Source organism: Suncus etruscus, chromosome 7, assembly GCF_024139225.1.
Source record: "Suncus etruscus isolate mSunEtr1 chromosome 7, mSunEtr1.pri.cur, whole genome shotgun sequence".
NCBI lineage: Eukaryota > Metazoa > Chordata > Mammalia > Eulipotyphla > Soricidae > Suncus > Suncus etruscus.
Window position 1 is genome coordinate 119071324 of NC_064854.1, and position 24574 is coordinate 119095897.

At 41.2% G+C, this 24574-nt stretch overlaps 1 protein-coding gene and 2 non-coding genes across 3 annotated transcripts in view; 2 read left to right on the forward strand and 1 right to left on the reverse strand.

The window, feature by feature from the left end:
* The window catches only part of SACM1L (SAC1 like phosphatidylinositide phosphatase), a 54323-nt gene that overhangs the window by 4471 nt on the left and 25278 nt on the right, over positions 1-24574 (forward strand). The window contains exons 2-5 of the mRNA XM_049777353.1: positions 9510-9607; positions 11455-11529; positions 14695-14822; positions 17036-17185. Coding sequence (XP_049633310.1) covers positions 9510-9607; positions 11455-11529; positions 14695-14822; positions 17036-17185 — 451 coding nt within the window. The remainder of the gene's footprint in view (positions 1-9509; positions 9608-11454; positions 11530-14694; positions 14823-17035; positions 17186-24574) is intronic.
* Positions 3956-4057, forward strand: LOC126015314 (U6 spliceosomal RNA). Its single transcript, XR_007498191.1, has one exon. It is a non-coding gene; the product is annotated as a U6 spliceosomal RNA (small nuclear RNA).
* Positions 5992-6097, reverse strand: LOC126015004 (U6 spliceosomal RNA). Its single transcript, XR_007497914.1, has one exon. It is a non-coding gene; the product is annotated as a U6 spliceosomal RNA (small nuclear RNA).

A 24574-nucleotide genomic window follows, 5' to 3' on the forward strand; every position in this document is an offset into this window, starting at 1 on the left:
TGTGCTCAGAAATCGCTCTTGGCTGGCTTGGGGGACCCTTTGGGATGCCAGGAATTAAATCTAGGTCTGTCCTGGATTGGCTGTGTACAAGGCAGTGCTTTTTCTCCCGCCCCTTAAATATACTATGTTGTGACAAATTATTTATGTAAATATGGACAATGTCAGATGGATACATTGGAAATTATAAAACAGTAAAGCAGAAATAATATGTCGGAAATACTTAAAGCATGTTCTTTTCCATTTAAAAGATCAGATGAAATAGGTGTAAGGCAGGGAATCCTTGAGGGTAGCCAGGGCCCAAGAGATAGTACAGGGGTTAAAGTACCTGCCTTATATGTCGTTGACCCTGGTTCTATCCTCTCTACTGCTTATGGCTCCTTGAACACAGAGCTAGGAGTAACTTCTGAGCATTCTGGGTATATTCGCCAATCTTTGCAAAATAAAATGTATCTGCTTGCCTCTGAAGAAATGTTCTTCCTCAGCTGGCGAGTTCCAGTTTTTCTTTAAATATGTTCATATATAGAACAATGCTAAGCTACCCTGTGATGAAGATACATCATTTATTCGGTGCAGTGAGTCCCAGATGGTTTTTGGCCGGGAGGTAGCTTCAGTAATAGGGCACATGCCTCACCTGCAGAAATTCCCGAGTTAATCTGCAGTCTCACGGAAACAGATTCTTCATACCACTCTTAGCAAGGAGGGTGGAAGGAAGCAAAGACTAGCCTAATGTAGGCACACATGGTAAATCCAAGGCTTGGGTTGGAGAGTTTGCTAGTGCTAGTGCTAGGCTGTGTCACATCACTTGCAGTGCTTTTTTGGTTGTTTTGGAAGCGGGAGGTTGTGCCATACCTGGCTCTTTACTCAGGGATGATTCCTGATGGGGCTTCATTTGGGGAATCATGGTGTGCCAGGATCTGTCTGTGATTGTTTTAAGTGCCAATTGTAGAGCCCCTCATTAGACCTATGAGAGAAATCTCAGAGATTATGATGTAAACAGCTCTTATGGTAGACTATTTAAAAAATGTTTTTAATTTGGGGCTGGTGTGAATGCACAGTGGGTAGGGTGTTTGCCTTGCCTGCGGCTGATCTGGGTTTGATCCACAGCATTCCATATGGCTCCCCAAACCTGCCAAGAATAATTTCTGATCTCAGAGCCAGGAGTAACCCCAGAGTGCCACTCTGGGTATGCCTCCCCCAATTTTTTAATTGATACCGTGAATTTTCTTTTTTTCTTTTGGTTTTTGGGCCACACCAGCCAATGCTTCGGGTTTACTTCTGGCTCTCTGCTCAGAGTTTACTTCTGGGAGCGATCAGGGGACCATGTCAGAATTTCCTTCCTTTTTAAGGTTAAATAATCCTTCTGGGGCCGGAGAGATGCATGGAGGTAGGGCGTTTGCCTTGGATGCAGAAGGACGGTGGTTCAAATCCCGGCATCCCATATGGTCTCCTGAGCCTGCCAGGAGCGATTTCTGAACATAGAGCCAGGAGTAACCCCTGAACGCTGCCAGGCATGACCCAAAAAACAAACAAACAGACAAAAATCCTTCTTTTTTTTTTTTTTTTTTTGGTGTATTTATAGTACTAAATGGTATCATTTTGTTCTGTTTTGATTGTAGCCATTCTGATAGGTGTGAATAATTTGTGTGGGGAGTCAGGTCACACCTAGCATTGCTTTGGGATTATTCCCCATTCTTGGGGGTTTAGGGAACTTGGATCATTCTTGTTCACTTTTGCTAATCCTCATGACCGTTACAGCACCAGCAAGTACTCTCAAGCCCTTACGCCAGGGGTCTCAAACTCGAGGCCCACAAAAAAACGGCCCTCCGTACAACATTTTGTGGCCCTGCCCTAGAGGAATCTTTTTTTTTTGTTTGTTTTGTTTCAGTTGTTTGGGTCACACCCCCCAATGTTCAAGGCTTACTACTGACTTTGCACTCAAGGATCACCCCAACTTGGCCTCCTGCGGCCCCCAGGTAAATTGAGCTTGAGACCCCTGGTTTATATAGATTCAAAAGCTTTTTTTAGTATTACTTTAATCATTAGAGATTTAATAGTGACAGAATGATAAATGAACAAATAATGTTGGAGGGAATCTCCTTGTCATAATTTCTCAAGTCTGTTCTAGAAATGGAAGCCACCAGAGCAATTGAAGACCATTATTTTTGCAAATGGGAAGGATTTTTTTCTAAATTTTGATTCTCTGGGACTCTTCCATTTTAGTTTCACGCTATGTATCAGACGAGACCTCATTATTCCTTCATTTATTTTGATAAATGAGGCAGAATGTGACTTCATGACACCATAGGCTTTCTAATCAAGAACTCACTGCACATGCTTCCTCTGATTAGTTCCAATATTTCCCAACTTGCAGTCAGATTTTGACCTATACCGATCTTTACTTTGTAGGAAAAAGGAAACAATTCACTTTATTCTGAGTCAAAGAAAATTTTAGTGAGAGGTCATTCATAAAAGAAAAAAATAACTTAATGCAATTATGTTTTCTAAGAAAACTGATCAGGTTCAGTTCTCTCCTTGTGTGAGAAACATGAAAGGCAGTGGATTGAAGCCAGAGCAATAGCGCAGCAGTAGGGCATTTTTTGCCTTGCACGAGGCCAACCCAGGACGAACCTGGGTTCGATCCCTGGCATGCCATATGGTCCCTTAAGCCTGCCAGGAGCAATTTCTGAGCATATAGCCAGGAGAAATCCCTGAACAAAACAAAACAAAACAAAACAAAACAAAACAAAAAGAAAGGCAGTGGATTAATTCAGAGTCCTTGTATGGAAACTTCATGGGCTGTTTGGTGAAGATTTAAAAACAGAAACCATGCACACCAGCAAAAAATTATACTGCTGAATGTTCATTCAAGTTTTATGATTATAAGTGCAAGACAGTTAAAGTAAACTTCTCTGTGGGGACATAAAATGTGGGGACATAAAATTTACAGATTTACTCACGAGTCAGATTTACTTCACATTAGTGTTAAGGCCAGTTAAATATTGGTAGAATATTGGAGAAAGGCGAGGATAGAGAATAACAAAGGGCTTTGAATCAGGATGATTCTTACTGTTCTTATCATTAGTGGATTATTCTTAGAAATATTGATTACTGGCAGTCAGTGTTTATGTCATTTTTGGTTCCAATTTGTAAGGCCCTTTTGCTGCTGCTGTTATTGTTGTATGTACTCGGGCTTATTCCTGGCTCTTAGCTCATGGATCATTCCTGGTGGGTACAAGGAACACATGAGATGCAGGGGGCAAAACCTGGATCAGCTGGGAACAAGGCAAGCACCTTACCTGCTATTTTATCTCTCCAGCCCCTCATAAGGCATTTTATTTTTTAAAATTATTATCTTTATTTAAGCACCTTGATTACGAACATGATTATGGTTGGGTTTCTGTCATGTAAAGAACACCCCCCTTCAAAAGGCATTTTAAATGTCATAAGAATAGCTCTAGCACAGAGAAATAGTGCAGGGATCAAGATCTTGTATTCTCCTGAGCCAGGTTCTAATCTATATTGCTCCTGAGTACAGTCAGTAATAGCCCCTGAGCATCACCGATTATGGCCTATATATATAAAGAAGCCTTGTTAGTAGCACCAGCAATTTACATTTTGGCAGCATTTTTCTAAGAGCTGAGATCAAGCCCTGGTTCCAAAGCCCATCGGCTAGAACTTCAAATCCCCTGTTGTATTTCACAATAAATCTTTTTAAAGAACAGTTTAGTCTAATTTTTGGGGCCTGCGAGGTGGTGCTAGAGGTAAGGTGTCTGCCTTGCAAGCGCTAGCCAAGGAAGGATCGTGGTTGATCCTCCGGCATCCCATATGGTCCCCCCAAGCCAGGGGCAATTTCTGAGCGCTTAGCCAGGAGTAACCCCTCAGCATCAAACAGATGTGGCCCGAAACCCCCCCCCCCCAATTAGTCTAATTTTTATAATATTAAAAATAATACTTTGTGCTCGCTTCGGCAGCACATATACTAAAATAGGAACGATACAGAGATTAGCATGGGCCCTGTGCAAGGATGACACAGATTCGTGAAGCGTTCCATATTTTTTGAAATGTAAAAGAAAAAATATGTATAATTTATTAATAAGCTTAATTAATTAATATTTAAAGCACTATTGTATAGCTATTGTTGTAGTTGTAGTTGACACTAAGCATTCAACTCAGGGTTAGGAGGGCAGGTAGGTGCCTGGACACTGCAAATTTGGGTGGGAATCTGATAGCTCCTTCCAAGGACTTTGATCCCACTTCTACTCCTCCTTCACTCATGCCGTTATTACCTTTCCTCTCTAGGAAAGGCTTTTCAGTGTTCTGTTGCACGCATCTGTTTACTTGTTGGTGTGCTCAACTTCTGAATAATTTTTGGTAAATTAGGTAATTAGTTCATTTCCCAAAACTTCTAAGCCTGCATTTGAATGACTATTTGCTCCATAACTTGCTTCTCTCTAGATGTCATCCTCTGAAAATTTATCAAGGCCTTTTCTAGAAGGCTTTTATTCTTGGAAAGTCACTGTAATTTGTCCATCTTATTTCAGATGTGTTTAGACTAGAAGTGTTCTGTTGTATGCTTTGATTTTACAGAAGAAGTTTGAGTTTTCAGTTGTAATTTTAGGAACTCTAAGCATAGAGTGCAATCATTAACTGTATGTTTATTGGAAATATAGTAATTTATAAAAACATTGTTCTGTTAGAATGATGCTGGCTAACTTCTGGATATCTTTGGTGTTATAGCTCAAATCTGTTAAATGAAAAATATTTTTTTACAAATTTTAAATAGTGAGCCAGAGAGATAATACAGTGGGTAGGACACTGATCTTGCAAATAGCCAATTTGGATTGGATCCCCGGCACCCCATATGATCTCCCTAGCACCTCCAGGAATAATTACTGCGTGCAGAGCCAGGAGTAACCCCTGAATACCATCAGGTGTACCCCCTCCCAATTAAAAAAAATTAGTTTTTTATGTAATTAAAGGGCTTTTTTTTTTTTTTACAAAGTTATTGATTGTTGAGTGTTAGGCATATAATATTTAAACAACAATTCCACTACCAGTTTTCTCATACTCTATCATACTCTACTCCTTCTACTCCTGCCCATCTACCTCCTGCGTGCCACCTTGCCAGGTACAGTACAGAGTCCACTGGTTACAGCTCAGATCTCATGTTTCCAGTGTTGTTGAGTTTGTGCCTTGAATGTATAGCTATACCACTGTCCCACATTACCAGTGTAACTGAATCCCCAATCCTTGTTTCTCCATTACATCCCTTTCTCATCTCCTTCCTTCTTGCCTTGATTTATTTTCATTTCCTGTGTAAGCTCTGAGGTCAAAGGTGATCTAGGTATCTTTTCTTTACTGCATTTCCTACTATAATTATTCTGTATATCACAGATAAGTGAGATCATCTTGTGTTTGTCTTTCTTCTGCCTTCATACAACATAACTTCCAGTACCAACAAGGTTGCAGCAAATTGGATAATTTTGTTCCTTGCAACCACATAGTATTCCTTTTCAGGGGTCTCAAACTCATGGCCCGCGGGCCGTTTGCGGCCCTCCATACATTTTATGGCCCTGCCCTAGAAGAATTTTTTTTGTTTTGTTTTAGTTGTTTGGGTCACACCCCCCAATGTTCAAGGCTTACTACCCGACTTTGCCTCCTGCGGCCCCCAGGTAAATTGAGTTTGAGACCCCTGCTTTATATATATATACATACATATATATATACATATATATGTATATGTATATATATATACACACATATATATATACACACACCACTATACATGCAGAGACACACACATACATATATATACACACCATATCTTCATAATCTAGTCATCTGTTGTTGGACATCTATGTTGATTCTGTATCTTCTGTTATACCAAGGTGCAGCAATGAATAATGATGTACATATATTCTTTTTTTTTGTTTTTTTGTTTGTTTGTTTCGCATATATTCTTTTTAATGCTTTTTTTGCTTTTTTTTCTAAAAAATTATGGAATGCTTTACAAATTTGCGTGTCATCCTTGTGCAGGGGCCATGCTAATCTTCTCTGTATTGTTCCAATTTTAGTATATGTGCTGCGAAGCGAGCACTCTTTTGAATGCTTTTAAGTCCTGAGGGTAGATACCCCAAAATGTAATTGCTGGATCATATGGCAGCTCAATTCTAAGTTTACTAAGGACCTGCATACCGTTTTCCAAAAGGGTCGAACCAGACAATATTTCCAACAGTACTAGGTAAAATTCCTTTTCACCATATCCCCGTAGCACAAATTGTTCCTACTATTTTTGATTGATGCTATTCTCACCAGTTTGATGTGTTATCTCATTGTTGTCTTGATTTGATTTTCCTAATAATAAGTGATACAGAGCACCTTTTTTTTTGTTGTTGTTTTTGTTTTTGTTTTTTTGGGCCACACTCGGCGGTGCTCAAGGGTCACTCCTGGCTGTCTGCTCAGAAATAGCTCCTGGCAGGCACGGGGGACCATATGGGACACCGGGATTTGAACCAACCACCTTAGGTCCTGGATCAGCTGCTTGCAAGGCAAACACCGCTGTGCTATCTCTCCGGGCCCACACAGCACTTTTTTCATGTGCTTATTGACAATCTGCTATCTTCCTCTAAGAAGTGTTTGTTCATTTCCTTTCTCTGTTTTTTTTTTTTTTTTTTTTTGATAGGGTATAAAAATTTGAGTTGAAGGAAGTTTCCCATTACTGAGTGTCACGAAGATAGTGTTTCTGTTTGTGGGTATTTTTTTAGACATAACTAATGAGTTTTTATTCTGTGGGGGATTTCATTTTTTTGTTTTTTTAAATTGGATTTAGTCTACTATACTTCATGGCCTCTCCCTGCCATGTCCTGCCTGTCTGCCATGTGTTCTTCTCATCTTTTTGTTTTCTATTGCTGCTGGAACATTACCATAATGTAGACTTAAAATAATGCAAACCTTAATTCTATAGCTTCTACAGGAATCTCATTGAGCTTAGGTGCCATTGAGCTGCATTCCATACTGTAATACCATACCGTAGACAGCTGTGCTCTGAAATTATTATTATATAAAATATTTTAGAGACTGTTCACTAACTTATAGTATATTATTATAGTTGCTATATTTTATTTTTAATCTTTTAGTATGTCTAATTTATGTTTTACTTTATCATGAAAATCATGTATCGAGAAACATTTTATTTATAATTTACATAGACATATCAAAGTTTGGTACTTTCTGTGAGTTTAGGCATCTAAATATCTTAGAATGTTATATCTCTGTGGGTAAGAAGAAATTGTATAACAATGATTGTTGTACATCATTATATAGACTGAAAACAGGCCAGTAAGTAAACGGAGAGCTGGTATAGAGGTTAAGATGCTTGCAGCCAAGCGTCTTGGTTTGTCTCCTGTACCACACATGGCCTTCCAGTACTGCCAGGCCTTGCACCTGAGCACAGAGCCACATGAGGCCCTTCAGAAGAGTAAATGGATTAGCAAATTTGTAATGTAACCATAGTATTTAGCAATAAAAAGGATTGGCTATTTAGTTGTATTTTGCTCAGTTTGTATTTATTTTTACAATGTTAGCATAGCCTTCTCTTCAGAGGACACTGGCTGAATATTAAGTCAGTTACAAGTGAATCGTGAAAAGGATGTTTTATTTAAATAATAGTTGATTATTTCTCCCAAATCAGAAATTGTCAGTACAATAACTTCCTGCTATAAGTCTTGTTTCTGTAACTCCAAATAACTTGTACATGAATTTAAATAAGCGATGGAAATGATGGTTGTGTGGATTTTATAAGTTGCTTTTCTTTTCTATAAGGGAAGTAGAATAGGTGGATTAGAATTTAAAGGCTCTGCTGCATAGATATAAATGCTTTCAAGTATGGTTTTATGGTTTTTAAGTATGACTTAGTATATAATGAGAAGTAATTCATAGAATCCTAATCTTAGTTCTTACCCAGCTTTGACTACTCCTGGAAGGTTTTGTTGTTTTTTTTTTTTGTTTGTTTGTTGTTTTTTTTGGTTTTTGGGCCACACCCGACAGTGCTCTACTCAGAAATAGCTCCTGGCAGGCATGGGGGACCATATGGGACACCAGGATTCGAACCAACCACCTTAGATCCAGGATCGGCTGATTGCAAGGCAAACACCGCTGTTCTATCTCTCCAGGCCCAAGGTTTTGTTTCTTGTGCCCACCTACAGCAGGGGTGGCGAACACGCGGCTCTCGAGCCGCATGCAGCTTCCGGCAAAAATGAATGCGGCTCTTTGCCTCTTATGTGTTTAATAGATTATTGTTCAAATTAGATGCTTTTGTGTGAATGCTTGTCTGTTTTGGCAGGTCACTGCGTGGTGTGGCTCTCTGACTCTCACAGTTTAACATTTTGGCTCTTTGTGTCGAACTTGTTCGCCACCCCTGACTACAGTCTCAGTCTATATTGTTTTTAGTGCCTTCTGGTCTTTAGATACCCAGTGATCCTCGGACTAGGGGTTGACTCTTACTCTGTGCTGTGGTCGGTTACTCCTGGTGGTGCTCAGGGAATCATGTGGTGTAGGATCAAACCAAAGTATGCTGCATTCAAGGCCAGCACCTTAATCCCTGTGCTATCTCTTTGGTCCCCTCACTTAGATTTTTATTGTATTTTTTGTTAACTGTTAATATTTCCTAGGGAGCTCTAAAACTACTTAAGATTGCTGGACTGAAGTACATCTTATCTTCTGAAAAAACAACTGTTTGAACTCTTGGTTACATGGTTGTATATATTTTGAGTAGTTTGTTCCCAGCCCTAATTTATTTACCCTTTTATTTTCCATTTTGCAAAATGAGTTTTTTTTCCAGGAACATAGATTATATTAAAAAAAAAACACCTGAATATTAAATAATTTATTTTAAAAGTTTCCTTAGACATTTTATTTACTAAAATTGGTTTCTTAGTATTTCAGCCTTGTTTGCTACTATTTGTTTAAATGCCTATCAAAGTCTAGCTCATTTTACTTAAAAGGATGCAGTTTGATGAATCTGATAATCATCTCATTTTGTGGGTAAAGGGGAGCTGAAGAACTAGGTGACTTGCCCAAGGTCTGTTAGTACAGATTCTTCTGTATACTTGTCTCCAGACACTGCTGCTTTGCCTCCTGCACTTGGTTGAAAATAATAAATTAGATTTGATAATGATTTTTTTTGGTATAAATCAAATGGTAAGTTAGAGCTGCATCAGCATTAAATATACAAATGAGGGGCCGGAGTGATAGCACAGAGCTAGGGCATTTGCCTTGCACCCAGCCGACCCAAGACAGACCTGGGTTCAATTCCCAGCATCCCATATGGTCCCCTGAGCCTGCCAGGAGCGATTTCTGAATTTAGAGCCAGGAGTGTCATGGTGTGGCCCAAAAACATATATATATATAATGTGTGTATAAGTACATATATATATAAATAAATGAAACAGTTGTAATGAACTCATTATTTAATTTGATATAGTTATTGATGATTTCCCATTTCTTCTTAGACATATCACACCTGAAAAATTTTATGTAGAAGCTTGTGATGATGGAGCTGATGATGTACTTATCATTGACCGTGTATCTACAGAGGTTACGCTCTCAGGTATTTTATGGCCCAGTTTTGTTTGAGAAAGACTTTATAAGCTATGGTTAATTAAGAGATTTGTCAGTCTGGATCTTCTTATAAAATCTAATGTATTGGAATCAAATAACTGAAGTTTCATATTCATGGAAATGTGGGAGACCTTGCATTAAATGACAGAACAGCTTTCTCTCACTAAACCTTGTCAGAGATTTGATTCTCTGGTGTATTATGACTTTGGGAGAGTAGTAGAGGGATGTTGTTTCTTTAGGAAATCTTTCCTGTTTTGTAGGGGTCAGCTTTATTTTTAAATAGACCTTTACCTTGTTTTGTTTTATGGCCATACCCGGTGATGCTCAGGGGTTACTCCTGGCTATGCACTCAGAAATCATTCCTGACTTGGGGGACCATATGGAACGCTAGGATCCAACCCAGATCCGTTCTGGGCATCTGCATACAAGGCAACACCCTACCAGAGCTATCGCTCTGGCCCCTACAAAATATATCTTGTGAGATACTGTGGTTTAAAAATTTTATGACTGAAATAACGTGTAAGTTATTCTATTATTAATAAGAGCATTTTAGAATTGTAGTTAATGATGAGACTTCTATATTCCTGTGTAATCTGTTAGACTTGAGGACACAACTTCCCCTTTCTTCTTTTTCTCACTCTGTACGCTTGTACATATTGGGGGGGTGGTGTCTGAGTGAGATAGTGTGTGTGTGAGTCTGTCTGGGAGAGAAAGTGTGTGTGTGTGTGTGTGTGTGTGTGTGTCTGTCTGTCTGTCTGTCTGTCTGTCTGTCTGTCCTGGCCATATTGCTAATATTCTTCTCTGGGGCTATACCTCATTGTGTTCAGCAGAGACCCATATCCTCAAACGTGCAAGGAATGTTTCCTGCCACTTGAGCCACACACTGGCCCTAAAATTAGCTACAAGTTGAAATTACAGTCTAGTCTCAACTTTCACTTCCCTTTGTTTTCTGATTTTTCTCAAAGGCACCGGGACTGTTTTTGTCAAGAGGTTGAATTAACTTGGTTGACAATTTATGTTAGAAATAAATTGTAGGGGCTGGAGTGATAGCACAGAAGTAGGGCATTTGCCTTGTACACGGCTGGGTGCAATCCCCAGCATCCCATGTGGTCCCCTAAGCTAAGAGCGATTTCTGAGTGCATAGCCAGGATTAACCCCTGGATGTCACCGGGTGTGGCCCCAAAACAAACAAACAAACAAATAAATCACAACTCAAGGCTGGAGCTGTAGTATAGCAGGCAGGGCACTTTTCTTGGATATGCCTGTTACATATTTGCTCCTGGCATCTCATATGATCCCCTTAAGCCCTGCCAGAGTGATCACTAAGCACGGAGCCAGGTAGGGCACAAAACTCAAAAAAGAAAGAAAAGGAAAGAAGAAAAAGCTATGACTTGGGGGCCAGAGAGATAGCATGGAGGTAAGGCGTTTGCCTTTCATGCAGGAGGTCATCGGTTCGAATCCCGGCGCCCCATATGGTCCCCCATGCCTGCCAGGAGCAATTTCTGAGCCTGGAGCCAGGAATAACCCCTGAGCACTGCCGGGTGTGACCCAAAAACCACACACACACACACACAAAAAAAAAAAAGCTATGACTTTTGAGGATGAATGTTACTTTTAGCACCATAGTTTAGATAGTCAGAGACTTAACTGTAACATGATCTGATTGATTTTCTATTCTGCCAGAACGGAAGACTAATAATGCCAGTGAAGGAAGATTTCTCTTAGAATAGATTATATTATTGATTCTTTGAAGAAGCTGCTATAAACAGAATAAATTGATTTTTCAATTGAGCTTTTGGTGAGCTTTATTTCTATGTGATTTCTTTTTTCTCATAGTCAAGAAAGATATTCCTCCATCAGCTGTCACAAGACCAATATTTGGTATAATGGGCACAATCCATCTGGTGGCAGGTAAGAAAATAATAAAGCTAAGGTGGGCAAAGAAGGTGGTTAAATTGACACTATAAGAATATAAAAATGGGGGCCCGGAGAGATAGCACAGCGGCGTTTGCCTTGCAAGCAGCTGATCCAGGACCAAAGGTGGCTGGTTCGAATCCCGGTGTCCCATATGGTCCCCCGTGCCTGCCAGGAGCTATTTCTGAGCAGACAGCCAGGAGTAACCCCTGAGCAACGCCGGGTGTGGCCCAAAAACCAAAAAAAAAAAAAAAGAATATAAAAATGGGGCTGGAGAGAAGGCATGGAGGTAAAGCGTTTGCCTTTCATGCAGAAGGACAGTGGTTCGAATCCCATCATCCCATTTGGTCCTCCGAGCCTGCCAGGAGCGATTTCTGAGCCTGGAGCCAGGAGCAACCCCTGAGCGCTGCTGGATGTGACCCAACCCCCCCCAAATATATATATATATATATATATATATACACATAATACATATTTTATATGTTTTAAATTATAAAAAAACTTAGAATTTAGGTATTTGTCATTTTTAGAAACAGTTGATTGCTGTGTGGTTGGTTTCTTGTACTGTGAAATGTCAACTTTTTACCTCTGTGAAGTATACAAGCTCTCTGGACTCCCTGTACTTTATCCTTTTAAATTGACTCCTGTGTATTCCTCCTTCTCGCTCCCCCTTCCTGGCTGGTAACCGGAAGTGTTTGGTGTACAAAGTTACTGTGCCTTCACCTCCACTGAAGTGTCTAAACTTCCCACCACTGTCCTTTGCCACTTCTCGAGGGTCTCTTCCTTCTCCTCTACCATCTCCACCCACTGCTTGGTGATCTTTGTTTTGTAATCCAAGGCCAACATTCAATACTGTGTATCCTCGTGTTTTGTTATCTATATTCCACAAATAACCAAATAACTGTCATATTTTTTCAGTCCTTTGGAAAAATTTTTTTTTAATTTTTATTGTGGCCAAAGTGAGTTACAATCACTCCTACTAGTACTTGAGGAATTATATGGAATGCTAGGGATTAAACACATGCAAAGCAGACACGTACACCCAGTATTTTATCTTAGCAGCCACTTCATTCTTTCTTTTTTTTTTTTTTTTTTGGATTTTGGGCCACACCCATTTGACGCTCAGGGGTTACTCCTGGCTATGCGCTCAGAAATCACTCCTGGCTTGGGGGGACCATATGGGACATCGGGGAATTGAACCGAGGTTCGTCCTATGCTAGCGCTTGCAAGGCAGACACCTTACCTCTAGCGCCACCTTCCCGGCCCGATTCTTTCATTTTTTAAGAAAAAGTTGTTTTTTTTTTGCTATTTTACATTCCATATGTGAATGAAATTGTCTGGTAATTGTGCACTATATGTACCCCAGCTTCTTTACCCAAATATTGCTATTGGGAATATATGTTGATTCCTTGTTTTGACTATTGGGAATAATATTACTGTGAACATAAAGGTGCCAATATCCTTTCAAATAAGTGTTATTCGTGTCCTTAAGATAAGTATTTTTTAGAAATGGCATTGTGTAAATATATACTTCCACTTTTAGTTTTTTTTGTTTGTTTTATTTTTTGGTCTACACCCAGTGACACTCGGGTTACTCCTGGCTATGCACTTGGAAATCGCTCCCGGCTTGGGGGACCATATGGGATGCCAGGGGATCGAACCACAGTCCATCCTAGGCTAGCCCTGGCGAGGCAGATGCCTTATTGCTCCATGCCACTGCTCCGGCCCCCGCTTTTAGTTTTTTAAGGAATCTATTTCACTTACTACAGATGCTTCACCAATTTAGATTCCCATTAACAGGTTATAATACCCTTTTCTCTGTTTCTAGTCTTTTTGATGTGATGTGAGATGATAGCTTAGTGTACGTTTAGTTGTGCTAAGTGATGTTGAGTAGCTTTTCATATGCCCGTTGGCCATCTGTAACATTTTCTTTAGAGAAATGTATACACAGGTCTTTTTTCCTCTTTTTGATAGGGTTATTTAGGTTTATTTATTTTTTTTTTTTGCTGTTGTATGAGTTTTTTATACATATTTTTGTCTCAGACCCTTGTCAATTCAAAATATCTTCTCAAATCAGAGTTTGTTTTTTGATTTTTGTGCTAGTCTTTTTTTTTTTTTTTTTTTTTTTTTTTGGTGTTTTGGGTCACACTTGGCAGTGCTTAGGGGCTACTCCTGTCTCTACGCTCGCTCCTGGCAGGGGCCAAAGAGATAGTGTGGAGGTAGGGCATTTACCTTGCAAGTAGGACGGTGGTTCATATCCCGGCATCCCATTTGGTCCCCGAACCTGCCAGGAGCAATTTCTGAGCATAGAGCCAGGAGTAACCCCTGAGCGCTGCCGAGTGTGACCCAAAAACCAAAAAGAAAAAATCCACTGTTATTTCCTTTTTTTTTTTTTTTGGCAGATGTGGTGATGCTCAATGGTGGGACCATATAGAATGTGAGGGAATCCAGTTGAGTGCAGAGAGAGATTAAAAGATTGGATGGGAGAGAGAAAGAGAAGAGAGAAACAGAAAAAGAAATAGAGTATATGTTCTGTGAGGTACAGAGGAAAATGGAGCGTGCAGCTATTGATTTGGATTTCTATAAGCAGTTTTAGAAAGTATAAATGGTCTCTTGTCCTTTTATTTGTGCCCCTTCAAAAATGAAAGTATGCATAGCATTTATATTATCTTTTTTTGGGGGGGAGCTGGGGAGGCCTATACCCAGAGGTGCTCAGGGATTATTTCTGGCTCTTCACTAAGGAGTCATTCCTAGAGGGTTCAAGGTACCATGGAGATGTGGGGGGTGAAAATTAGGTCTGCTGCATGCAAGGTAAGTCTCTTACCTGCTGTACTCTCTCTCTGGCAGTATTTATCTTATGGAGACACTTCTGAGTTTTTTATTTGTTTGTGGGATTGGTGCTTACCTCTGTCAAGTACCCAAGTACCGAGCAGTTATCAGGGGCTCTTCTTGTTTCAGTGCTTGGAAGTAGGCATTATTTTAGTACAACCCACCCTCACCCCAACCAAAATTAGGCAAATAAAAATCAGTATGAGAAATTTTTGAGGAGCGGTTGGCCAGTAATACCTTGTACAGTCTCATTCAGATATTCTTTAAACAACAAAGAATGCTGTTTTAAGCTTCAGTGTCTTGTTTATGCAGATCGGTTTTGCTTTTTTGCAGGTAATTATCTAATTGTCATTACCAAAAAGACAAAAGTAGGTGAATTTTTCAATCATGTAATCTGGAAAGCAACAGATTTTGATGTCCTTTCTTATAAGAAGACAATGTTGCACTTAACTGATATTCAGGTAAGAACTGGAAGCATCTTTCATTAATTGCAAAACCCAGAGATACTGTAGGGAATGGGGAGGAGGGAGATATAACACAAAGAATATTTGATCGATGTAAGTCTGATTATTAAAGCAACCCAGAAGCAAGATTGCACTTTTGTAGCTAGTCACCAAATGGCTCATGTCTTTTAAACTTCTTCACAAGGATGCGAGGGTTTGCTCTTTAATTTAAAAGTACCTGATTGGCAAACATGGGCACCATGAGTTCATCCCTGGTGCTGTCCACCTCTGTCAAGTGCTTTCTAGCAGCTTTGTTTTTTGTTTTTTTGGGTCTCGTCCCTGGCAGGCATGGGAGACCATATGGGATGCCGGGATTCGAACCACTGTCCTTCTCCATGCAAGGCAAACGCCTTACCTCCATGCTATCTTTGCGGCCCTGGCAGCTCTGTTATTTTGGCCTCTCTGATACTGTGACTGTGTGTGCCATCTCTGGTGCACATACAGACATGTTTGAGCATTGCAGACTGGCTTGTGCTACCCCAGTAGGCATGTGCAGAATGCCTTTTGGTGCAAACATCTCCACCAGCAAGTACAATCCCCTCAGTGAACACCTGTGTATCCACTTAATAGCCCCCCATCAGCATTACAACTAGAACATGCTCACCAACCCATAATGACAATCTTGATATTCTTGAGAAAGTCAATACAAAAGAAAAATCAGAAAACAAAGGTAGTAGAGTCAAAGGAATAGTACTGAGGATACCAAGTGGCTGACCCATGTGACTCATGGCACTGAATGTAGTCCCGAGTACTGCCAGGAGTGATCATGGAGCACAGAACCAGAAGTAAGCACAGAACCACTGGATGAGGCCCCAAAACAAAATACAGAATATAAAGATAGTATTTTTTACTGGGCACATCTTTCTAACTATTTTTTAAAAATAAGGTTGACATCTAGTGATACCAGAGGTTCTAGGGTCACTCCTGGTAACGCTTGTCCTGACGAGGGCCTGACTGTGCTTTGGGACCACCAGGGCTATGCATCAGTGACTCTTCTGTGAACAGACTCCATGCCCTGCATGTCATGTACCACTTGGGTTTCTTGCCTCCACTATCACTGCCCCTTTTCCTTTACTCAGACTTTTTTCTTTCTAATTTGATTTTAATTCCTATCTAGCTCAAATTAGTAAAATTTCTTAAGAAGGGGATTGGCATTTTTTTTATTATTTATACTGTTACTGGATCCCTCAATTTTCTTTTGAATTTGCCAAAGGAAGTTTATTATGTTAATCTAGCAGGGTTGTTGTGAAGACAAAAGAGATAAAATATGTAAATTGTCTGGTACTTAGTTGGTCTTGGGATGATAATTTAGTATTAAAATAACTGAGAAAAATGTGCCTCAAAGGCAGGTGTGTGAGGGTATAAGGAGGGCGGGAGGAAAACTGGGGCACTGGTGACGGGAAATGTGAAATGGTGAAGGGTGCTGTACATCCTATGACTAAAACTTAGTCATGAGCAACTTTGTAACTATGTTATGGTGATTCAATTAAAGAATTTATTTATTAAAAAATTAAATAACTTGTTTTTTTTTTTTTTTTTTTTTTTTTAAGTTTTTGGTTCATAGGACTTTCTCCTGGCTCTCTGTGCCCAGGGATCATTCTAGTGGGTTCAGGGGACCATATGGTGCACTGGGGATCAAATTTATGCCAGCCATGTTCAAGGCAGGCATCCTATCTGCTGTACTATAGCTGTAGCCCACACTCTGCTCTTTTTTTGAATGGTACCCAAAGAAATCTTCCTTATAGGTTTATACAGTTGACCATCACCTGTGTGTCAGGAACTGTGTTTTAGGTCTAGAGAAGACTGAGCTTTCCCCTCTTGGCCTAGTCCTTATGCCAGTGTTTTTTTTGGTTTTTTTTTTTTTTTTTTTTTGGTAGAAGGAGGGACCCACCCCTGGCAATGCTCATGGGTTACTCCTAATTCTGCACTCAGGAATTACTCCTGACAGTGCTTCTGGGACTATATAGGATACTGGCCAGCTGCATGCAAGGCAAACACTTTACCTTCTGTACAATGCTCTGGCCCCATTGCCTTGTGGTATTTAATGGTTTTTATTTAATAGGTTTTTTAATTTATTTTCTTATTAATTAAATTTTTATTTAATATTTTCAGTTTTTAAGCTTCATATTACTTTTCAAGTATTAGATAAACTTCTCTCCCTTTACTTACAGTTGCAAGATAATAAAACGTTTCTAACAATGATAAACCACGTCTTAAGTATGGATGGACTTTACTTTTCAACAACATATGACTTGACACATACTTTACAACGACTATCCAACACTAGTCCCGAATTCCAAGAAATGAGTCTATTGGAGAGGGTAAGCTTAATCTTCAGTCATTTATCTACCTTTTATTTAGGGATAATATCTGTAGGGTTTTTTTTTTTTTTTTTTTTTGGTTTTTGGTTTTTGGGCCACACCCGGTGACGCTCAGGGGTTCCTCCTGGCTATGCGCTCAGAAGTCGCTCCTGACTTGGGGGACCATATGGGACGCCGGGGGATCGAACCGCGGTCCGTCTCCTAGGCTAGCGCAGGTAAGGCAGGCACCTTACCTCCAGCGCCACCGCCCGGCCCCATATCTGTAGGGTTTTGTTTGTTTGTTTTGTTTTGTTTTTGGGGGGAATGCTCAGGAGTTAGTCCTGGCTCTGCGCTCAGACATAGCTCCTGGCTGGCACAGGGGACCATATGGGATGCCGGGATTTGAATCACGTTTGTCCTGGATTGACTGCTTGCAATGCAAACACTCTACTGCTGTGCTATTTCTCTGGCCCCAGTATTTCTGTTTTAGTCATAAATATATATTGCTTTTTCTCATTCCTGGCTATGTATGGATCATGAATGGGGATTTGGAAGTGTACTATGTTTCAGAAGTTTATTATAGTACTGGAGTCTGTATATGTTATACAGATGGGACCAAGAACCATTTGTAGGAAATCAGAAATCTAAGCTAAAGCACATCATTTAGTGCATAACTGTAAGCAGCATTAGCCACATAATTATACTAATACAGTTAAAGTTTTTTATTTTTGGTTTTGTTTTGTTTTTGGTTTTGGACCACGCCCATTTGATGCTCAGGGGTTACTCCTGGCTAAGTGCTCAGAATTGCCCCTGGCTTGAGGGGACCATATGGGACACCGGGGGATCGAACCCGCGGTCCTTCCTTGGCTACTGCTTGCAAGGCAGACACCTTACCTCTAGCACCACCTCACTGGCCCCAAAATTCTAATAGATAATATACTTCCTGCAGTTTAGCAACTAGAAAAATAAACTTATTTTAATTCAAGGATTTGTAAAACATCTATTTAGGGTGGGATATTTGTTATGTAAATTTAAAAAAAATAGGTGAGTAAAACTAGACTTTAGAAGCTCTCAATTTAAAATATATGCTTTTCATTAGTCTGGCCAGTTGTTGCCTGATTTGTTTTTTATAACAAACTTTAGATGTGTTTTTGGGGCAGATAGTATTTGAAAGATTACCTCTTTGATTGGAAGCTGTCAGTAATTGACATTTTGGACGGGAGGGAAGCGATCTCAAGTGGTGCTCAGGAGAACCAAGAACTGGTTCTTGGCCAGTTCAGCTGGACCTTTACTGAGTCCCAGGAATGAGATGCGCCTCATGACACAGTTGGAGATACTTAATCCTTGGGGCCTAGACTACACCCAGTGCTATGCAAAGGACTGTTTGGTTCTGAAGATCAAACCAAGGTCAGGGTGTGGGGCATGCATCCAGGTCCTGTTCTATCTCCTCAGCACTGAACTAACCATTTGGTAACCATTTGTTACTAATAAAGATGATCATTTTTTATCTTTCTGCCAACATTAATGATTTAGTTGATTGTCTCTTTTAAGATTTTAGACTTTAAGCTGGTAGAATTGTGTGTGGACTTAGATATAAGCTAAGTTGTAAGCTAAGCAGTGACATTAATTAACTTGTAATGACAGGGAGATATGTCCCAGGCACTCTGCCAGCTTGGGACAAGATAGAGATATAAGTCCTTGTCTAGAGGGAGCCTGCAGTCTACTGGTGTGATTGAAGCTCACACAATTGTAATACAAGGTACAATTGTTGTCCTGTAGATATGTATCAAAGTGGGGGATCCTAAAGGAAGGTATAACTCACTGTTGGAGAGGCAGGGATGGTTTTACAAATGTAGTTAAGTATTGAACTGGGATTTAATGATAAGTGAAGTTTTTTGTTTTTTTTTTTTAATTTTAATTATGACAACAAAGATGCAAAGAAAGAGGACATGGTAAAGTTACAGTGGAAGCCCAATCACCCATAAGCAGAATTCTCGGTAGTCCCAACGATGATATCCCAGCCTTGATCTTTCAACCAAAGAAAATTAAGAAAAACAAAACTGAACCCATGTACAATACAATTAATTTGTCCCTCAAATTCCCAGTTGTATTACATACTATTTCTTAGCAGCACACAATATAATCCAAAGAGATTAGACTTATGTAACTCCTTAAACATTGAGGGCAAAGTACATTTATCTAGTTCCATGCACATGCTTACTAGTTTAAGTTAACCTCAAAAGTTTTAGTGGGTTGTTTTTCTTAAGGATTGGAGTCAAGGGAAAATAGTAAAAAATGGTGTTAGAGTGGCATTTGTTTGCATAGGCCCACCAAAATATAAGGGACATGGAAAGAAAAATTATGGTCTAAATACAAGGAGACCCTACCCCTGAAGTTTCCCGGCACAGGACTGACTCTAGGCTCCAGGCAAACTAGTTTGTCCAATTCAAGTCATCGTCTGTAGTGGCAATACACCTCCATTCCTCACATAGTCTCTGTTGTTGGTATCATGTTTCTGTATTAAAGGTCCTGGAGTCTGCATATCCCATATTGCAGTCAGGATGGTGCAGAGCATCCTCTCGTTTCACCTCCCACTTAAGGGGCACTAGAGAGAACCATGTCCTGTAGAGCAGGTCATTGTTGTTGTCAAGTCTTCTCAGTGTAAACGGAAGTCTCTTTTTAGGAGGTCGATGTCAGACCCTTGGTAGTGTCTTTCCTGGTAGAGGACTGCTTCCTCTTCTCAGTGTAAACGGAAGTCTCTTTTTAGGAGGTCGATGTCAGACCCTTGGTAGTGTCTTTCCTGGTAGAGGACTGCTTCCTCTTCTTCTCAGAGTAAACGGAAGTCTCTTTTTAGGAGGTCGATGTCAGACCCTTGGGAGTGTCTTTCCTGGTAGAGGACTGCTTCCTCTTCTTCTCAGTGTAAACGGAAGTCTCTTTTTAGGAGGTCGATGTCAGACCCTTGGTAGTGTCTTTCCTGGTAGAGGACTGCTTCCAGCTGTTGCTATAAAAGACCTTGGATGTTTCGTAGATAGCTTGCCTGGTTCTGGCGTGAATGGAGGATTCCCATTCTTCTGAGGCCTGTGCCAGGGCATTATATCAATGTTCAGGGTGTAAGGTACATTGTACTGAGATTTATTAGATAAGAACTTATCTGTAGGTATAGTGTTTTCCTATTTTAATGTGTCTATGCAAAGAAGGATCAATGCCATGAAGCGTTATTGGTGCATCTGGAGGCAATAGGAACAAGACCTGCAATTTCCATGACATAGTTCAATCATAGGCATTAAACTGAGGGACAGTTCCACCAACAATCCTTATTGAACAGCTTACAAAGAAAAGACAAGATGAAAAGTGGATAGAAACATCATGGTAGAAGAATATAGAGAGAGTTACAGCCGTTAAAGAAAATATACATAAAATATTCAAAAGATATATGTGTGCAATTTATGTCCTTCTAAATAGTTCTGGGATTGTTAGATCCACTGTATGTCTTTGGTCTGAGATTAGAACTGTGTATTATTGAAGTTAAGAAGGGTAAATCGGGGGTACTGATGGTTGGGAGGAGAATACAGGCGCTAGCCCCTGCGCGGTTTGCATCATGTAGACTAGTATGAAATTGCCAGTGACAGCCTGAGTATAACTGACCAACTATCTGCCACCCCACAGATCAAACACCACCCCCCAAGCCAATCTCAGGAGCTCAAGCCCCACCCTAGGCCAATCTCCGCAGCTGGCCTGGTAGTGGGGAAAACCCAGGGTGCCCCATCAGGTCCTCCCAGAAACCCACCTGGAGATCCGGAGGAAAGGGGGAGAGGGGGGTCGGGTGACCCAGGTCCGGGCCCCCCTACCCTAGGCCGGGCCAAGTGGCCCCTGGCACATAAGGAGGTCTGCCAGGAGCCAGCCCGTGCCGGCTGAAAATCCTGCCCCAGGAAGGGAGGAAAGCCCTCCCAGGCCCCAAGGACCAGAGCTCAAGACCCACCCTAGGCCAATCTCCGAAGCTGGCCTGGGAGTGGGAAAAACCCAGGGTGCCCCATCAGGTCCTCCCAGAAACCCACCTGGAGATCCGGAGGAAAGGGGGAGAGGGGGGTCGGGTGACCCAGGTCCGGGCCCCCCTATCCTAGGCCGGGCCAAGTGGCCCCTGGCACATACGGAGGTCTGCCAGGAGCCAGCCCGTGCCGGCTGAAAATCCTGCCCCAGGAAGGGAGGAAAGCCCTCCCAGGCCCCAAGGACCAGAGCTCAAGACCCACCCTAGGCCAATCTCCGCAGCTGGCCTGGGAGTGGGGAAAACCCAGGGTGCCCCATCAGGTCCTCCCAGAAACCCACCTGGAGATCCGGAGGAAAGGGGGAGAGGGGGGTCGGGTGACCCAGGTCCGGGCCCCCCTACCCTAGGCCGGGCCAAGTGGCCCCTGGCACATAAGGAGGTCTGCCAGGAGCCAGCCTGTGCCGGCTGAAAATCCTGCCCCAGGAAGGGAGGAAATATAAGTGAAGTTTTAATGTGTGGTGGCAAGTTCAAGGTAGAAGCATTTGCAGTATTGAACTGAGCTGAGGAAACAGCCATCTCATGTGTTGACACAGGAATAGTCATTATTTGTGAGTTAATCAAGAAAGTTAACGTAGGAATTTATAGGCATGAAAACATGAAACAGGTGCACCATGGACATTTGATCTTAAAGCACAGTTTTACTTTGGGCAGTTTTGTGTTTCGGATGGCAGGCTTTTCTTTGGTTTGGATCTCATCATTCCTACACATCATTCCTACTGGTCTTTCCTTTAGCAGTGACATTTCTTGTGCTTTCCCACTTGATTCTCTTCAAGTATTTGACACTTGCAGATCAGTCATTTTGCAGAATTCAGTAGATATTTGCTGTGTTTTCTGATCATCCCCTTTTCTAGGTGTGTGTGTTTTTTTTGAAATTAAAAACATGTTTTATTTGGAGGTGAGGAAGAGGACGGAGAGATTAAGAAAGAGAGTGTAAATCATTCAAAGGAGTGCACAGATTTCTCCAAAGGTGGAGAGCACACTGGTACACAGCCCAGCATGGAAGTAGGAAAGTCCGCATCTCAAGAGGGGAGATGAGATGCAAGTGCCGAGTGCTTGTGGACACTAGGTGTGTGGGCTCAGGGAGCACACGTGCCAGCAGTTTTATTTTTGTAACCTATTTATTAAGTTAAATTTTAATTAGCTTAGCTTTAAACAAATAGTAGGATTTTTCTTTTTTGGGTTGTGTGTGTGTGTGTGTTCCTTTGTTTTTGTTTTTTTGTGTATGTGTGTGTGTTTTTTGGGGCCACACCCAGCGATGCTCAGGGGTTACTCTTGGCTCTGCACTCAGAAATCTCTCCTGGCATGCTTGGGGGACCATATGGGATGATGGGGATCCAACCCAGGTCAGTCCCAGGTTGGAAACTTGCGAGGCAAATGCCCTACTGCTGTGCTATCACTCTGGCCCAGTAATTGTTTTTTTTTAAGCCATTTTTGTTAATTAGTAAGATATTGAAATTATGTGGTGATGAATAACAAGTACAGCTGGCATAAATCAGTAGGGAACACTTGTCTGACTCTCTGGAGTATGTTGTTGAGCTGGTTATGGCTGCACTTCCTGTGACCATCAGCTGCATGAGGTGTCATGGGGGGAGTGTTCATTTACCTTATAGAGAATAGAAGTAATTGATTCATCTACCGAATTGATGTAGGAGCTTCTTCTGTGTTTTAGTTAGAAACTCATATGGTCAGATACCAGGTCAGAGAGGTAACTAGGGACCGCTGGGTTCCAGGATTCCTTAGATCATGCCAAAATTGGCTTTTTAACAGAAGCTGGCAGACTATTTCCAACAGGCATATCATATTAGATCATGCCTGCTTGCATCATGTGAAGCTTTATTATTTGTCTGTTTGCTGTTTTGGTTGTAATAAGCACCCTTGGTCACACTCAGCAGTGCTCAGAATTTACTCCTGACTCTACTCAGGAATCACTCCTGGCAGGTCTCAAGGGACTGTATGTGGTGCAAAGGATTGAACCTGGGTTGGCCACCTGCAAGGTGTCATTTTATAAACTGTGGATCATGACCCAGTTACTAAATGCAGAAGTTGTGAAAAATTTGGCAACTGTAAAAGCTTTCTAACAGTGACCAAACAATAATCCACATGCAACTGTGTGATAAATCCGAGGTGTGTTTGGCAATGTTCACCCCTATTGTATTTTTCAGCTAAAAGGGGGTCATGAATGATGTAGAGGAATGAGTGGAAAGGGAAAGGCCAAGAACCAAGACATGAGACAAGGAAAACTATTTTGTTTGTTTGTTTAGTTGGTTGGTTGTTTGGTTTTGGTTTTTGGGCCACACCTGGCTGTGCTCGGGTTACACCTGACTCTACGCTCAGAAATCGCTCTTGACAGGCACGGAGGACCATATGGGATGCCAGGTTTCAACCACCTTTGGTCCTGCATTGACCGCTTGCAAGGCAAATGCCCTACCGCTGTGCTATATCTTCGGCCCCAAGGAAAACTATTTTAAGCTGGAGTTATATGTTGCCAAGTGTGGTGGCAATTGAGATGTATAAGAGAATGGATTTTGGGAGACTGGGACAGGTTCACTGGTCTGAGGCAGTGAGAGGAATATTCATGGAAGGACAGATTTGAAAGGAAGAGTTCTATTTGGAGCGTGGAAAATTAACTTTTGAGTTTTCTGTAGAAATTAAAGTTGTCTGGGGCCGGAGAGATAGCATGGAGGTAAGGTGTTTGCCTTTCATGCAGAAGGTCATCGGTTCGAATCCCGGCGTCCCATTTGGTCCCCTGTGCCTGCCAGGAGCAATTTCTGAGCATGGAGCCAGGAGTAACCCCTGAGCACTGCCGGGTGTGACCCAAAAACCACAAAAAAAAAAAAAAAAAAAAAAGAAATTAAAGTTGTCGGGCCCGGAGAGATAGCACAGCAGTGTTTACCTTGCAAGCAGCCTATCCAGGACCAAAGGTGGTTGGTTCGAATCCCGGTGTTCCATATGGTCGCCCGTGCCTGCCAGAAGTTATTTCTGAGCATACAGCCAGGAGTAACCCCTGAGCACTGCCGGGTGTGGCCCAAAAACCAAAAAAAAAAAAAATTGTCAATAGATATTTTATTATATTTTATTAGTGTTTTTGTTTTATTTTCTTTTTTTGTTTTTGTTTTTGTTTTGTTTGTTTGTTTGTTTGTTTTGGTTTTTGGGTCACACCTGGCAGCGCTCAGGAGTTACTCCTGGCAGGCTTGGGGGACCATATGGGATGCCCGATTCAAATCACCGCAAGGCAAAACACCCTACCTCCATGCTATCTCTCCAGCCCCAGTGTTTTTCTTTTTTATGGTACTGGGGACTAAACCCAGGGCCTTAGACACATAAACCTGTGCTCTTATCTACCATAGAACCACATCCCAGGTGATATT